The following is an 18,176-nucleotide window of genomic DNA, read 5'->3' on the forward strand; positions in this document are numbered from 1 at the left end:
GTAACATTGCCTTCCATTTTATATCTGCTTTAACAGCATGCTGAAACCAACACATTCAAGTTATCATTTGGAGATGATGTTGTTTACCTTTGCTATATTTGTTTGATGTTAAGATTGTTGTACTTATCATGCCTTTCCACTACTTATGCAGGACAACAACGGGAGCGGCCATCATTTTCCGCCGAGGTTAGCTTCATCCCTCAGCTTGTACTCCCCCCGTCGTTCCATAATGTAGTGCATATAGATCCAGGCCTGGACACTACTTAGCTTCTAATATTGACTTGTTGCTTGTAGGTACATATGCCCTTGGCAAGGATCCACGCATCGACCCTTTTTGCGTATGGGGCAAATGAGATATTGATGAACAAGCATCAAGTGAGGAAACTGATAAGGATTATTAGCAAAAAGATACGAATGGTGGCAAGCAAATTATTTGTTTATGCTCTATCCAACACAACAGTGAGCTGTAGGATGGTAACTACAAACTCTGCAGCCTTCTCTTTTTACTGCCCATAATGAGTTGTTAGACAACAATGTCTGAATCTTTTCGTTCCCAGTGGTTCCCGAAGCAGTTCACTTAAGATTACCTCGCAAAGTACATGATTGGTGGACACGCAATGAAGGTTAAAGTATTTCATCCAGACTACAATGAGCATCGAGAAGTCCTAATGAAGACAGTGAAGGATGGACGGGCAGCCATCACAAGGGGTTGGCCTAGAGTTGTGCGCGCCTTACACATGGAGGAGGGCACAATATGGGCATTCCGCTTCACCTTCTCCAGCAACTAGAATGTCTTTCGCCTCTCTCTTTACAGTCTTTAGTACAACTGTGGTTCATCATTCTTTACTTGGTGCTTCTGTAGTTCTTCAGTATATGTACCTGTGCATTGAATTATGGATTCGTGGTCGAACCTATATTTGTAATAAACATGGTTGGATATGAAATAAGTGATTGCCTACTTCCAAATTCATAACACGTGATTTTTTAAATTAGGGATTAATTGGATTAATTTTGGATTAAATAGGGATTACACTGCACACGGTTTGCGAAAGCAAAACATCTGCGATATACGTGGAGATCAGAAACGTTTCTAGGATCCACTACGTGTGCGATCAATCTCCACTGCACACACGACTTTCTCTTGAAAACTGTTTGCGTTAGGCCACCTTGCGCAAACGTTTATCACATAAGAAGTGTGTGTGATGGACAGCCTTTGCCACACAGTTTCTTTCTACGCACCGTGTGTGATGCATTCAATAACGCAAACGATAAAATTATTAATATCGTGTGCAATGGCAACGCTATCACAAACGATTTAACGGGAAAAATTGTGTGTGATGTACATGTGAACGGAAACGTTTTCCTTGGAGCGACTATGTGGGATGTGCATATGAACGGAAACGTTTAGCGGGGACTGACTTTGTGGGATGTACTTGCGACCAGAAACAATTTTGCTGCATAATTGTATTTTTTATCTGTATTGTACGTATTTCCGTATTTGAGCGCTCGCCGGTCGCACACGACCTCATTTTGCCGAACGTGTGTGCCAGGAGGGCATATCCCCGACGGTTTCTGAGTCGTGTGGGAAGGACCCCCCCTATTGCCCACACTCACTTGGAGACGGTTCCAGATGCCGTCGCGGAAAGGGGTTTTAAACCGTTTGTTTAGGACCGACGCGCACCAGTGCATGTATTTAAGTTTCCGGTCAATACAATTCTAGCATGAATAATAAAACTTCATCATGAACAAGGAAATATGACATCTCCGAGTCTAGCACACATGCGGCTCGATGACGTCTCTTCCTCCTTGATCCAGCAAGAGAAGGCGGAGAAGTAGATGGGATCACAACTAGCACGACGGCGTGGTGGTGATGGTGGTGGTGGAGTTGGAATACACTTGGTGTGCCTGGCCCAATAAGGCTAGGGTGCCTCCCCTCAGCCCATATCAGCCCTTGGGACGTGGTGGACCCACTTGTGGACTTCCCGACCCCTCCGGAATCAATTGGAACCTTCTGGAAGCTTCCCGGTACAAAACCGAAAAAACTTAACCTTTTTTCGGTACCCAAAATATGACTTCCCATATATAAATCTTTACCTCTCGACCATTCCGAGACTCATAGTGACATCCGGGATCTCATCCGGGTCTCCGAACAACATTCGGTTACCAATCATCAAATATCCCAATACTACTCTAGCATCATCGAACGTTAAGCATGCGACCCTACGGGTTCGGGAATCATGTAGTCATGACCAAGACACCTCTCCGGTCAATAATCAATAGCGGGACCTGGATGCCCATATTGGTTCCTACATATTCCATGAGATCTTTTATCGGTTGAACCACGATGTCAAGGATTCGGTTAATCCCGTATGCAATTCCCTTTGTCCGACGATATGTTACCCGAGATTCGATCGTTGGTATCTCCATACCTAGTTCAATATCATTACTGGCAAGTCTCTTTACTTGTTTCGTAATATAAGATCTCATGACTAACTCATTAGGCACATTGCTTGCAAGCTCTTTACGATGTTATATTACCGAGAGGGCCCAGAGATATCTCTCCATCACACGGAGTGACAAATCCCAGTCTCGATCCATGCCAACCCAACAGACACCTTCGGAGATACCTGTAGAGCATCTTTATGATCACCCAGTTACGAAGTGATGTTTGATAGCACACAAGGTATTCCTCCGGTATCCGGGAGTTGCATGATCTCATGGTCTATGGTTAGGAAACCTTAACCATCTTTAATAAACAAGCTAGTCTAGTAGAGGCTCAGTAGGGACACGGTACTTGTTTATGTATCCACACTTGTATTTAAGTTTCCGGTCAATACAATTCTAACATGAATAATAAACATTTATCATGAACAAGGAAATATGATAATAACCAATTTATTATTGCCTCTAGGGCATATTTCCAACAACGGGCTCAGCCTCGGTTTTGGGTGGGCCGGGGTGTCAGAGTCCTACGCGGTGGATGTCCAGACCCCTCAACATGCAAATCCCCCTGGTTTGCTTCCGGTTTGCAAGAAAATGGGGACGGGGACTGGTCGACTAACAAATACGGGACTCCATTAGATCCTTCCGGACGGATTCTTCACCGATTTCGTCCCCATTTGTTCTCACACGATCCTTGGCTGATAATTAAGGAAGGGTTTAGGAGAGGATTTGGCTCATCTTGATCCCTTGGATCAAAGGAGGCAAGGCTTGAGGAGAGGCCTTATAAATACCTCTCCAACCCTAGCTGCCGCCGTGACCAAGCATTCATTCAAGGTCAATCTCCATCACTGTATTGCTGCTCCACCACCATCTCCATAGAAGAAGGCACGAGATCAAGGGGAAGAAGAGGAGGCTCCACCACCGCGCACACCGTCCTTCGGTCTGATGCCAGCTCCACTGCACCGGTTCCACATGAGCCGCCCTCCATCACCACCGTGCCGACGTCATCATTATCACCATCACCGCCATCTCCACCAACACCGCCATGCCTTCTCTCTTCACTGGCTCGATGTCGGCTTGTAACTTGACCCTAACTTTTATGTCATTTGGCTTCATATTTGAGTAGTTGTGCTTGTTCTCTGGGATATGGATGAACTCTCTATGGTTAAAATTATTTTACTTCATGTGATCCAATATGTTCTTGTTCATGTTCGAGTTAGTAGCCTTCATAGTTTTGGTGTGTATGTAACTACGCAAGTGAAAAAATAGTTGCGGGGTTTGTGGCGCCATCCTTTCCGCTCCCTATGGGTTTGACACTTTACTTACCATGAAAGTTCTACAGTAGCCTTGTGCACTTGCATGACATCACCCTTCTGCACCCTTGATTGTCATCCATGCCGCCGCCCATGTCCACCATCGTAGATGTCGTAGCGGAGTACCTCGTCCTCCACCGTTGGCATGGATGATGCCTCGGCGGAGTCCGTTGGGGTCAGTTGCAAGGCAGAGAACGTCTCCCGGAGGGAGCGGCAAGGAAGCAGCTTGAGCATGAAGCGGAGGCCGAGAAGGTAGATGCAGAGAGAGTCGGTGCAGAGATTGTCAGTGATGAGGACATGGGCTTGGGCGTGTCTGGTTTAGCGACCACCACCGATCCATCTGCCATGGCCACGGGAAGGAAGAAGTCGTCAGCACAACCGGAGTCCGTTCTAGCCCCAATAGCGGGGCATCCAGGATGGCTGACCGGAAGACGCCACCGCCGAGGAGATGGTGTACGAGTTGCCGCAACTCCAAAGGCAGCGGACAACGTCGGGGATGCCCACCTATTGTTCGATAATATGCCCGAGCAAGACTCGATACATTATTTGCCCGAGATGCCACTTGCATTGCTTACAATATTTGTTGCACATGCCATCAGATCAATCTCGGGATGATAGTTTAGTTATCATGCATGTTGTAGGACGAAATAATGCTAAACAGGATTAATGTGATGGGGAACGTAGTAATTTCAAAAAAATTCCTACGCACACGCAAGATCATGGTGATGCATAGCAACGAGAGGGGAGAGTGTTGTCCACATACCCTCGTAGACCGATAGCGGAAGCGTTATCACAATGCGGTTGATGTAGTCGTACGTCTTCACGATCCGACTGATCAAGTACCGAACGTACGGCACCTCCGAGTTCTACACACGTTCAGCTCGATGACGTCCCTCGAACTCCGATCCAGCCGAGTGTTGAGGGAGAGTTTCGTCAGCACAACGGCGTGGTGACGATGATGATGTTCCACCGACGCAGGGCTTCGCCTAAGCTCCGCAACGGTATTATCGAGGTGTAATATGGTGGAGGGGGCACCGCACACGGCTAAGAGATCTCAAGGATCAATTGTTGTGTCTCTGGGGTGCCCCCCTGCCCCCGTATATAAAGGAGCAAGGGGGTGGCAGCCGGCCAAGGGAGAGGCGCGCCATAGGGGGGAGTCCTACTCCCACCGGGAGTAGGACTCCTCCTTTCCTTGTGGGAGTAGGAGAAGGGAAGGGGGAAGGAGAAAGAAGGAAGGGTGCGCCCCCCTTCCCTAGTCCAATTCGGACCAGACCATGGGGAGGGGTGCGGCCACCTTTTGAGGCCTTTCTCTCCTTTCCCGTATGGCCCATTAAGGCCCAATACGAATTCCCGTAACTCTCCGGTACTCCGAAAAATACCCGAATCACTCGGAACCTTTCCGAAGTCCGAATATAGTCGTCCAATATATCGATCTTTACGTCTCGACCATTTCGAGACTCCTCGTCATATCCCCGATCTCATCCGGGACTCCGAACTCCTTCGGTACATCAAAACTCAATAAAACTGTCATCGTAACGTTAAGCGTGCGGACCCTACGGGTTCGAGAACTATGTAGACATGACCGAGACACGTCTCCGGTCAATAACCAATAGCGGGACCTGGATGCCCATATTGGCTCCCACATATTCTACGAAGATCTTTATCGGTCAGACCGCATAACAACATACGTTGTTCCCTTTGTCACCGGTATGTTACTTGCCCGAGATTTGATCGTCGGTATCTCGATACCTAGTTCAATCTCGTTACCGGCAAGTCTCTTTACTCGTTCCGTAACACATCATCCCGCAACTAACTCATTAGTCACAATGCTTGCAAGGCTTATAGTGATGTGCATTACCGAGTGGGCCCAGAGATACCTCTCCGACAATTGGAGTGACAAATCCTAATCTCGAAATACGCCAACCCAACAAGTACCTTTGGAGACACCTGTAGAGCACCTTTATAATCACCCATTTACGTTGTGACGTTTGGTAGCACACAAAGTGTTCCTCCGGTAAACGGGAGTTGCATAATCTCATAGTCATAGGAACATGTATAAGTCATGAAGAAAGCAATAGCAACATACTAAACGATCGGAGTGCTAAGCTAACGGAATGGGTCAAGTCAATCACGTCATTCTCCTAATGAGGTGATCCCGTTAATCAAATGACAACTCATGTCTATGGCTAGGAAACATAACCATCTTTGATTAACGAGCTAGTCAAGTAGAGGCATACTAGTGACACTCTGTTTGTCTATGTATTCACACATGTATTATGTTTCCGGTTAATACAATTCTAGCATGAATAATAAACATTTATCATGATATAAGGAAATATATAATACTTTATTATTGCCTCTAGGGCATATTTCCTTCAGTCTCCCACTTGCACTAGAGTCAATAATCTAGTTCACATCGCCATGTGATTTAACATCAATAATTCACATCACCATGTGATTAACACCCATAGTTCACATCTCTATGTGACCAACACTCAAAGGGTTTACTAGAGTCAATAATCTAGTTCACATCGCTATGTGATTAACACCCAAAGAGTACTAAGGTGTGATCATGTTTTGATTGTGAGATAATTTTAGTCAACGGGTCTGTCACATTCAGATCCGTAAGTATTTTGCAAATTTCTATGTCTACAATGCTCTGCACGGAGCTACTCTAGCTAATTGCTCCCACTTTCAATATGTATCTAGACCGAGACTTAGAGTCATCTAGATTTAGTGTCAAAACTTGCATCGACGTAACCCTTTACGACGAACCTTTTGTCACTTCCATAATCGAGAAACATTTCCTTATTCCACTAAGGATAATTTTGACCGCTGTCCAGTGATCTACTCCTAGATCACTATTGTACTCCCTTGCCAAAATCAGTGTAGGGTATACAATAGATCTGGTACACAGCATGGCATACTTTATAGAACCTATGGCCAAGGCATAGGGAATGACTTTCATTCTCTTTCTATCTTCTGCCGTGGTCGGGCTTTGAGTCTTACTCAATTTCACACCATGTAACACAGGCAAGAAACTCTTTCTTTGACTGTTCTATTTTGAACTACTTCAAAATCTTGTTAAGGTATGTACTCATTGAAAAAACTTATCAAGCGTCTTGATCTATCTCTATAGATCTTGATGCTCAATATGTAAGCAGCTTCACCGAGGTCTTTCTTTGAAAAACTCCTTTCAAACACTCCTTTATGCTTTGCAGAATAATTCTACATTATTTCCGATCAACAATATGTCATTCACATATACTTATCAGAAATGTTGTAGTGCTCCCACTCACTTTCTTGTAAATACAGGCTTCACCGCAAGTCTGTATAACACTATATCCTTTGATCAACTTATCAAAGTGTATATTCCAACTCCGAGATGCTTGCACCAGTCCACAGATGGATCGCTGGAGCTTGCATATTTTGTTAGCACCTTTAGGATTGACAAAACCTTCTGGTTGCATCATATACAACTCTTCTTTAATAAATCCATTAAGGAATGCAGTTTTGTTTATCCATTTGCCATATTTCATAAAATGCGGCAATTGCTAACATGATTCAGACAGACTTAAGCATAGATACGAGTGAGAAACTCTCATCGTAGTCAACACCTTGAACTTGTCGAAAAACCTTTTTGCGACAATTCTAGCTTTGTAGATAGTAACACTACTATCAGCGTCCGTCTTCCTCTTGACGATCCATTTATTCTCAATTGCTTGCCGATCATCGGGCAAGTCAACCAAAGTCCACACTTTGTTCTCATACATGGATCTCATCTCAGATTTCATGGCCTCAAGCCATTTTGCGGAATCTGGGCTCACCATCGCTTCTTCATAGTTCGTAGGTTCGTCATGGTCTAGTAACATAACCTCCAGAACAGGATTACCGTACCACTCTGGTGCGGATCTTACTCTGGTTGACCTACGAGGTTCAGTAATAACTTGATCTGAAGTTTCATGATCATCATCATTAACTTCCTCACTAATTGGTGTAGGTGTCACAGAAACTGGTTTCTGTGATGAACTACTTTCCAATAAGGGAGCAGGTACAGTTACCTCATCAAGTTCTACTTTCCTCCCACTCACTTCTTTCGAGAGAAACTCCTTCTCTAGAAAGGATCCATACTAAGCAACGAATGTCTTGCCTTCGGATCTGTGATAGAAGGTGTACCCAACTGTCTCCTTTGGGTATCCTATGAAGACACATTTCTCCGATTTGGGTTTGAGCTTATCAGGATGAAACTTTTTCACATAAGCATCGCAACCCCAAACTTTAAGAAACGACAACTTTGGTTTCTTGCCAAACCACAGTTCATAAGGCGTCGTCTCAACGGATTTTGATGGTGCCCTATTTAACGTGAATGTAGCTGTCTCTAATGCATAACCCCAAAACGATAGTGGTAAATTGGTAAGAGACATCATAGATTGCACTATATCCAATAAAGTACGTTTATGACGTTCGGACACACCATTATGCTGTGGTGTTCCAGGTGGCGTGAGTAGTGAAACTATTTCACATTGTTTTAACTGAAGGCCAAACTCGTAACTAAAATACTCTTCTCCACGATCAAATCGTAGAAACTTTATTTTCTTGTTACGATGATTTTCGCTTCACTCTGAAATTATATGAACTTTTCAAATGTTTCAGACTTCTGTTTCATTAAGTAGATATACCCATATCTGCTCAAATCATCTGTGAAGGTCAGAAAATAATGATACCTGCTACGAGCCTCAATATTCATCGGACCACATACATCTGTATGTATGATTTCCAACAAATCTGTTGCTCTCTCCATAGTTCCGGAGAACGGCGTTTTAGTCATCTTGCCCATGAGGCACGGTTCGCAAGCATCAAGTGATTCATAATCAAGTGATTCCAAAATCCCATCAGTATGGAGTTTCTTCATGCGCTTTACACCAATATGACCTAAACGGCAGTGCCACAAATAAGTTGCACTATCATTATTAACTTTGCATCTTTTGGCTTCAATATTATGAATATGTGTATCACTACGATCGAGATCCAACAAACCATTTTCGTTGGTGTGTATGACCATAGAAGGTTTTTATTCATGTAAACAGAACAACAATTGTTCTCTAACTTAAATGAATAACCGTATTGCAATAAACATGATCAAATCATATTCATGCTCAACGCAAACACCAAATAACACTTATTTAGTTTCAACACTAATCCCGAAAGTATAGGGAGTGTGCGATGATGATCATATCAATCTTGGAACTACTTCCAACACACATCGTCACCTCGCCTTTTACTAGTCTCTGTTTATTCTGCAACTCCCGTTTCGAGTTACTACTCTTAGCAACTGAACCAGTATCAAATACCGAGGGGTTGCTATAAACACTAGTAAAGTACACATCAATAACATGTATATCCAATATACCTTTGTTCACTTTGCCATCCTTCTTATCCACCAAATAGTTGGGGTAGTTCCGCTTCCAGTGACCAGTCCCTTTGCAGTAGAAGCACTTAGTCTCAGGCTTAGGTACAGACTTGGGCTTCTTCACTTGAGTAGCAACTTGCTTGCCGTTCTTTTGAAGTTCCCCTTCTATCCCTTTGCCCTTTTCTTGAAACTAGTGGTCTTGTTAACCATCAACACTTGATGCTTTTCTTGATTTCTACCTTCGTCGATTTCAGCATCACGAAGAGCTCGGGAATTACTTTCGTCATCCCTTGCATACTATAGTTCATCACGAAGTTCTACTAACTTGGTGATGGTGACTAGAGAATTCTGTCAATCACTATTTTATCTGGAAGATTAACTCCCACTTGATTCAAGCGATTGTAGTACCCAGACAATCTGAGCACATGCTCACTAGTTGAGCGATTCTCCTCCATCTTTTAGCTATAGAACTTGTTGGAGACTTCATATCTCTCAACTCGGGTATTTGCTTGAAATATTAACTTCAACTCCTGGAACATCTCATATGGTCCATGACGTTCAAAACGTCTTTGAAGTCCCGATTCTAAGCCGTTAAGCATGGTGCACTAAACTATCAAGTAGTCATCATATTGAGCTAGCCAAACGTTCATAACGTCTGCATCTGCTCCTGCAATAGGTCTGTCACCTAGCGGTGCATCAAGGACATAATTTTTCTGTGCAGCAATGAGGATAATCCTCAGATCACGGATCCAATCCGCATCTTTGCTACTAACATCTTTCAACATAATTTTTCTCTAGGAACATATCAAAAATAAACACAGGGAAGCAACAACGCGAGCTATTGATCTACAACATAATTTGCAAAATACTATCAGGACTAAGTTCATGATAAATTTAAGTTCAATTAATCATATTACTTAAGAACTCCCACTTAGATAGACATCCCTCTAATCCTCTAAGTGATCACGTGATCCATATCAACTAAACCATGTCCGATCATCACGTGAGATGGAGTAGTTTCAATGGTGAACATCACTATGTTGATCATATCTACTATATGATTCACGCTCGACCTTTCGGTCTCCGTGTTCCGAGGCCATATCTGTTATATGCTAGGCTCGTCAAGTTTAACCTGAGTATTCCGCGTGTGCAACTGTTTTGCACCCGTTGTATTTGAACGTAGAGCCTATCACACCCGATCATCACGTGGTGTCTCAGCACGAAGAACTTTCGCAACGGTGCATACTCAGGGAGAACACTTATACTTTGATAATTTAGTGAAGGATCATCTTATAATGCTACCGTCAAACAAAGCAAGATAAGATGCATAAAGGATTAACATCACATGCAATCAATATAAGTGATATGATATGGCCATCATCATCTTGTGCTTGTGATCTCCATCTCCGAAGCACCGTGCTTGTGATCTCCATCTCCGAAGCACCGTCATGATCACCATCGTCACCGGCGCGACACCTTGATCTCCATCGTAGCATCGTTGTCGTCTCGCCAACTTATTGCTTTTACGACTATCGCTACCGCTTAGTGATAAAGTAAAACTATTACATGGCGATTGCATCTCATACAATAAAGCGACAACCATATGGCTCCTGCCAGTTGCCGATAACTCGGTTACAAAACATGATCATCTCATACAACACATTATATCACATCATGTCTTGACCATATCACATCACAACATGCCCTGCAAAAACAAGTTAGACGTCCTCTACTTTGTTGTTGCATATTTTACGTGGCTGCTACGGGCTTAGCAAGAACCGTTCTTACCTACGCATCAAAACCACAACGATAGTTTGTCAAGTTGGTGCTGTTTTAACCTTCGCAAGGACCGGGCGTAGCCACACTCGGTTCAACTAAAGTGAGAGAGACAGACACCCGCCGGTCACCTTTAAGCAACGAGTGCTCGCAACGGTGAAACCAGTCTCGCGTAAGCGTACGCGTAATGTCGGTCCGGGCCGCTTCATCTCACAATACCGCTGAACCAAAGTATGACATGCTGGTAAGCAGTATGACTTATATCGCCCACAACTCACTTGTGTTCTACTCGTGCATAGCATCAACGCATAAAACCAGGCTCGGATGCCACTGTTGGGGAACGTAGTAATTTCAAAAAAATTCCTACGCACACGCAAGATCATGGTGATGCATAGCAACGAGAGGGGAGAGTGTTGTCCACGTACCCTCGTAGACCGACAGCGGAAGCGTTATCACAACGCGGTTGATGTAGTCGTACGTCTTCACGATCCGACCGATCAAGTACCGAACGTACGGCACCTCCGAGTTCTACACACGTTCAGCTCGATGACGTCCCTCGAACTCCGATCCAGCCGAGTGTTGAGGGAGAGTTTCGTCAGCACGACGGCGTGGTGACGATGATGATGTTCCACCGACGCAGGGCTTCGCCTAAGCTCCGCAACGGTATTATCGAGGTGTAATATGGTGGAGGGGGGCACCGCACACGGCTAAGAGATCTCAAGGATCAATTGTTGTGTCTCTGGGGTGCCCCCCTGCCCCCGTATATAAAGGAGCAAGGGGGAGGCAGCCGGCCAAGGGGAGAGGCGCGCCATAGGGGGGAGTCCTACTCCCACCGGGAGTAGGACTCCTCCTTTCCTTGTGGGAGTAGGAGAAGGGAAGGGGGAAGGAGAAAGAAGGAAGGGTGCGCCCCCCTTCCCTAGTCCAATTCGGACCAGACCATGGGGAGGGGTGCGGCCACCTTTTGAGGCCTTTCTCTCCTTTCCCGTATGGCCCATTAAGGCCCAATACGAATTCCCGTAACTCTCCGGTACTCCGAAAAATACCCGAATCACTCGGAACCTTTCCGAAGTCCGAATATAGTCGTCCAATATATCGATCTTTACGTCTCGACCATTTCGAGACTCCTCGTCATATCCCCGATCTCATCCGGGACTCCGAACTCCTTCGGTACATCAAAACTCAATAAAACTGTCATCGTAACGTTAAGCGTGCGGACCCTACGGGTTCGAGAACTATGTAGACATGACCGAGACACGTCTCCGGTCAATAACCAATAGCGGGACCTGGATGCCCATATTGGCTCCCACATATTCTACGAAGATCTTTATCGGTCAGACCGCATAACAACATACGTTGTTCCCTTTGTCACCGGTATGTTACTTGCCCGAGATTTGATCGTCGGTATCTCGATACCTAGTTCAATCTCGTTACCGGCAAGTCTCTTTACTCGTTCCGTAACACATCATCCCGCAACTAACTCATTAGTCACAATGCTTGCAAGGCTTATAGTGATGTGCATTACCGAGTGGGCCCAGAGATACCTCTCCGACAATTGGAGTGACAAATCCTAATCTCGAAATACGCCAACCCAACAAGTACCTTTGGAGACACCTGTAGAGCACCTTTATAATCACCCATTTACGTTGTGACGTTTGGTAGCACACAAAGTGTTCCTCCGGTAAACGGGAGTTGCATAATCTCATAGTCATAGGAACATGTATAAGTCATGAAGAAAGCAATAGCAACATACTAAACGATCGAGTGCTAAGCTAACGGAATGGGTCAAGTCAATCACGTCATTCTCCTAATGAGGTGATCCCGTTAATCAAATGACAACTCATGTCTATGGCTAGGAAACATAACCATCTTTGATTAACGAGCTAGTCAAGTAGAGGCATACTAGTGACACTCTGTTTGTCTATGTATTCACACATGTATTATGTTTCCGGTTAATACAATTCTAGCATGAATAATAAACATTTATCATGATATAAGGAAATATATAATACTTTATTATTGCCTCTAGGGCATATTTCCTTCATAATGATGGCCAAGAATCTATGCATTTTGACTTGGGGGATACCAATTCCCCTTTGTTTGAAGTCAGGAAAACATCTGTCAGTCACAACCTTTGAAGGTGTGTTGTTGGTTGAATCCTGGCAAAAAAAATTCACAAACTCTACCATGAGCAAAAGCACTATGTGGAGCTGCACCCTATCCATACCAACCACAATGAGGGCTCTCTCCGGCATGATGATCCGCCATCCAATAGAGCGTCAACAAGTTTGTTGATTACTATAAACAAGTGGTTGGCTGGAACCAAAGTGGCATTGGAGTCCAAAGCCATGCAACTTTGGCGATGAGTTTGTACGAACAAACCGAGAAGAAGACATTCACTTGGTCCCATTGTTGGTTGAAATTGAATGAGAAACAAAAGTAGCAAACCGTCATTGAGGAGCTCAAAAATGGCCCCAAGAAGATGAAAAAAAATGATGGCCCTACCTCCAAACAATCTATTGGAGTGGATGACTAAGAAGAGCAAAGTGGAGGGGTGGGCGTACAAGCCACCATGACAAAGAGGAACCGACCAGTCATGGGAAACAAGCGGGAGAAGGAGAGGGTCACGCGTGATGGTGCGGCAAGCAAATTGTCTGTCACATGGACGGGCATTTTTCATGCCAAGGGAGTGAAGGAAGAGAGGTACAAGCTCTTCATAGATGTACAAAGGGAGAGGATGGAGTATGCCCGATAGAGGGTCAAACAGAAGCTGACCATTGAGAGGGAGAATATAGACTTGTAGAACTAAGAAAAATATGCAAAACGGGAGCTTGAAACGATGGCGACACTCCAAGGAATTGTGCTAGAGAGAGAGAGAGAAAATGAGGCTTGCGAGAGAAATGAATAAGCCGAGGATCATGTGCAGGACACTTTGCCTCTTGGATGATATAGGCAAGAAGTAGTTGATCAACATGAAGAAAAGAACCAACAAGCGCAGCACCGAGGCGTTTGATTCATTTGTGTATCTCCTATCTATGTATGAATTGTTGAATTTTATTTTGGCATGTGTTGAATTATTAAATTATGGTTTATTTTGTTTTGTTGAATTGATGATGAATTTATGCTATATGATGCATGGATGTGCATGAATTTACATAAATACGAGGGTTGACATATGAGGAATATGGTTGTCCGGAAGGACAAATGAGAAGCCGGCCAGCGCTGCACGCAGGCGCGTTGGGGTTGGATTTGCCAAATCCGGTTGTAGATGCTCTAACCAGCCCATCCGTGCACGCGTCCGGACAGCGCTGGCCCCTCATATGTTCTCCTCTGCAACTACAACCCCTATTTACAAATCCTCAAATCCATACTAGCCACTAGCCAGCGTTCATTTCATCCCTATTTACAAATCCTCGAATCCATACTAGCCAGCGTTCATTTCGTCACGTCTCCTCCATATTGGGTGTCCTTGTACCAATTACTTTCAAATGCAATACATCTGCCGGGGTACAGAGTACTGAAAAGTTGTTATGCAGATCCTGAACACCAGATTTCTCAGCTTTGTTCAGTTCCTCCTCATCAGGGGCACGATCTTTTGCTATTTAGTTCTACACGGTCTTCTATTTTTATTTTTATTTGTAATAAACCCTGATACATCGTTCTGTGCAAAATGACAAGAGAATCACTTCAGCATGCAAATCAGGCAAACGAACTCCAATATTTTGGCAAGCATGTGAACAAATTCTTCTCAGTTATACACAACCAAAATATAAGACACCTTTGAACATGATTTTCTGAATGGGTCACTCAGTTCTGGTCACCACACCTTTTTATTTCGCCTGGTACTACAACTTGACTTCCTTTTCCTGGTCGTTTATTCCATTCTACAACTATTGCAGTTGCAGCCATCTAGGCTGCTGGCAGCATCTCTAATCATGCCGAGAACTCAAACAACATGGTGTGCTTATACTTCGCACCAGGCTGCACCACCACAGACGGGAAATTGGGCTGGTTGATGGCATTGGGGAACCCCTGGGTTTCCAAGCATACTCCGGCATGCTTCCCGTAAACAGCTCCGCCTTTGCCTGTGATGCCATTCACATAGTTGGCAGTATAGAACTGCATGCCAGGCGCATCGGTCCAGAGGTCCAGAGTTCGTGAGCTCGATGGGTCCTTTAGCTTGGCTGCGTGCTTCAGGCCATTCTTCTCATCGCCAGAGTCCAGCACATAGTTATGGTCGTACCCTCCAGGAACATTGTTGATGCGCTCTCCAATCCTGTGCTCCGTGGTGAAATCGAAAGGCGTGTCCTGGACGGGCATTATTTCTCCGGTAGGAATCGTGTTTTCATTGACTGGAGTAACGTGTTTTGCCCAGATCTGGATCGAATGATCCAAGATGCTGCCAGAGTTGTGGCCTGCAAGGTTCCAGTAAGTATGCTGTGCCAAGCTGATAGGAGTGGCTTTGTTAGCTGGTATAGCTTCCATGTCAAGTCTTAGAGTGGTAGCCTCCGGAAGAGAATACACTGCTCGGACGGTTACATCGCCAGGGTAACCTGTGAAACATTTCATGCTTGAATAGGCAGACTTAACCATGGGATTCAGCAGTATAAACAAAGTTGTTGGTCACATTACCTTCTTCACCATCTTTGCTCTCATATTGAAAGGTTATTGATGGGTACTCGCCTTCTTTACGCTCTACAACATCCCACACAACCTTGTCAAACCCCTTCAATCCACCTGAAATTTACAATTCAGCAACAAAACAAATTATTTTTTGCAGTTGAGTCACATGAACATAACCAATTGTAATACAATGAGTTAAAGGTAGAGAACAAAATTGTAGCTTTCATCTCCTGACATGTCAATTTTATAGTACGTTTGGTTCTGCAAGGCCCAAAAAATAGTACTAGGATACTGAGTGTACATGTATTGCAGTCTGCTTAAGACATCTCGGTCTGTGGTGTACTGTCTACTCAGTTGTGAACTTGTGATAATATCACATGATAATTATTCAAATCATTAATAAAATTACTTATTATTTTACAGTGTTCCATAGCAATCGACTAGTCTAAAGAAGCCTCAGAGACATATAGCCACATTGTCAGATCTAGCTAAAACAAAGTATATACCTTGCCAAAACTAACCACGTGAAATTTATGAAACCATACCATGAAGGCTGTTCGGCCCGTTGTTGATAGGCAATGAATACTCGACTCCGTTCAGATCAAACTTCCCATTCTTGATCCTATTTGCAACTCGGCCAACTATGCAACCAAAATAAGGTGCCATGCCTTTCTACAAAAACAGAATAGAAGAAACAGAAGGTCTATGTTAACAACCACAGGCAACCCTTCGAAACAAGTTAAACGGAAATTTAACATAACTAGATACGTTCTTGATACTTAAGAAATTTCATATACAGTTGGTTGGTAGATATCTGAAATAAATCATTAGGTTTTGGTGTGTGAATGACTAGCATCAAGGTTTACAGCCTCTTCGATTAAAGGATTCCACAAGAGCTTTGGAAAACTTAGGAACTTTATATAGCTTGGTTACATGAAAACAGCAGGAAAGGACCCTACTGTAATTTTTATTAAAAGAATATTCACATGGTTATGTACAAATTACAAAAAACCAAAAAAGAGAGTTATAAAGTGACTTGCCAAGTCAAATTGCATTAAACGGAAGTGCACAACCTACAATATATTTTCAAATAGGAGAACAACTTATATCAGAGACCTGACAACAAATCGAGCATCTTCTATTTGAGGAACCACCGATTATAGGTATCAGGACAACATTGACTCACATGTGTTCCGCATCAAATCACTAATATTTATATCAGAATAGTTTAAACTTGCATCTGGTTTAGAAAATGTATTCATAGACAAACTAAAGAAATTTTCAGAGACATAAACTGAATGAATCGCTGGTTTTGATAGTTTTCCTTGTCATAAAGCCTGAAACAGGACAAAACTTTATAAATATCCCTTTCTCAAGAGGAATCAGCTCAAAGCCATATTTACTAACAAGATGTAGCCATAGCTACTGAAACATCACCCTTGTTCAATAATTTGCTATATCGGCTGCAAAGAGTCATCTACTTGTGATCAGCCTGATATGGTGGTACTTTCTGCTAATAATAAGACAACATGAAGTTGTTTCAAACTTTCAATCTAATGAAGAATTACAACCGGCAGTTACAAAGAAAGTAAGATATAGCCGACGAATTCAACAAAAACTGAGTTAAGTAGGGAACACATAAACCGCACATCAATTTGCCGCAGAATCCAGCCCAAAAAATCATCCCAGAGTAGAATTCACAACTTAATCACGGCAATTAGCACAGAAGCATTGCCAGACCATCTCCAGTTAGTTCAATCCAAAAGTCAAGGCACTACACAATCTATAGAGACAGAGATGGGACTGTAGATCGATTATTACCAAGTACGGCTCCAGTGTGTCGAACCCAAGAACGACATCCGCGAGATCCCCTGCTCACAGAGCACCAATTCGCAAAGGGAGGAGTTCAGATTCAAGAATCACCAAACCAAAGGAATCTGGAGAAAAGATTTTTGCTCGAAGAAGTCTTTGAGGAAACCTTGCGCGTCGGGGACGAGGAGGGAGGTGATAGTGGCGCCCCAGCTGGCGATGTTCGCTGTGATCCTGCCATTGGAGAGCACGCAGATCTCGGGCTCGGCCGCCATTGCTGCTGCCTGCTAAGCTTCGCTGGATAAACTGCCTCGGAAGTGATCACAGAGGACAGTTCGCACCGCGTGTCTATCTATTCGAACCCACCTCCTTTTTTCATCGGCTTATCTGATCCATCTATCTCAACAAGGCACGCAGTTCCACGCTTCGTGGACCCGACAAATATATTGTTGCCAACTACCCCCTCCGTTAATTAGGGGGTGTTTGGTTCAGAAGTCCTAGGACTTTTTCTAGTCCCAGGGACTAATCAAAAAAAACTCTCTAATAGAGTCTTTTTCTAGTCCCTGTAGAAAAAGTCCCTCCCGTTTGGTTTCTAGGGACTTTTTAGAGACTTTTTCTAGTCTCTGGGACTAAAAAGTCCCTAAACCAAACACCCCCTTAGTGGCGGTGATACGGTAAATTAGTGGCCGTGATATGCATTAACTAATGGCCATGATACGCGTCGATCGGGTGATATTGAAAAAGATCGATCGTCTCGCGGAGGCTAAATTTCGTGTTTTGACCTTTTGCTCTAGTTTAGTCGGATC

General features: G+C 43.9%; 1 protein-coding gene across 1 annotated transcript; it reads right to left on the reverse strand.

Annotated features, from left to right (window-relative positions):
• Window positions 1-14,637: 14,637 nt before the first annotated feature.
• On the reverse strand, window positions 14,638-17,795 carry LOC123052184 (galactose mutarotase). Its single transcript, XM_044475288.1, has 5 exons — window positions 17,540-17,795; window positions 17,383-17,432; window positions 16,107-16,233; window positions 15,571-15,675; window positions 14,638-15,491 (listed from the first exon to the last, which is right to left on the reverse strand). The coding sequence occupies exons 1-5, from the start codon at window positions 17,643-17,645 to the stop codon at window positions 14,872-14,874; spliced, it is 1,008 nt and encodes a 335-aa protein (XP_044331223.1). The 5' UTR covers window positions 17,646-17,795; the 3' UTR covers window positions 14,638-14,871.
• Window positions 17,796-18,176: the final 381 nt, after the last annotated feature.

The sequence above is a fragment of the Triticum aestivum genome, chromosome 2D, assembly GCF_018294505.1.
Source record: "Triticum aestivum cultivar Chinese Spring chromosome 2D, IWGSC CS RefSeq v2.1, whole genome shotgun sequence".
NCBI lineage: Eukaryota > Viridiplantae > Streptophyta > Magnoliopsida > Poales > Poaceae > Triticum > Triticum aestivum.

Coding starts and splice junctions, on each gene's coding strand:
- LOC123052184 (XM_044475288.1), bottom strand. CDS start 17,645: ATGGCGGCCGAGCCCGAGATCTGCGTGCTCTCCAATGGCAGGATCACA. Junction 15,676..16,106: donor CGGGCCGAACAGCCTTCATG/GTATGGTTTCAT, acceptor TGTAAATTTCAG/GTGGATTGAAGGGGTTTGAC. Junction 15,492..15,570: donor GAGCAAAGATGGTGAAGAAG/GTAATGTGACCA, acceptor AATGTTTCACAG/GTTACCCTGGCGATGTAACC.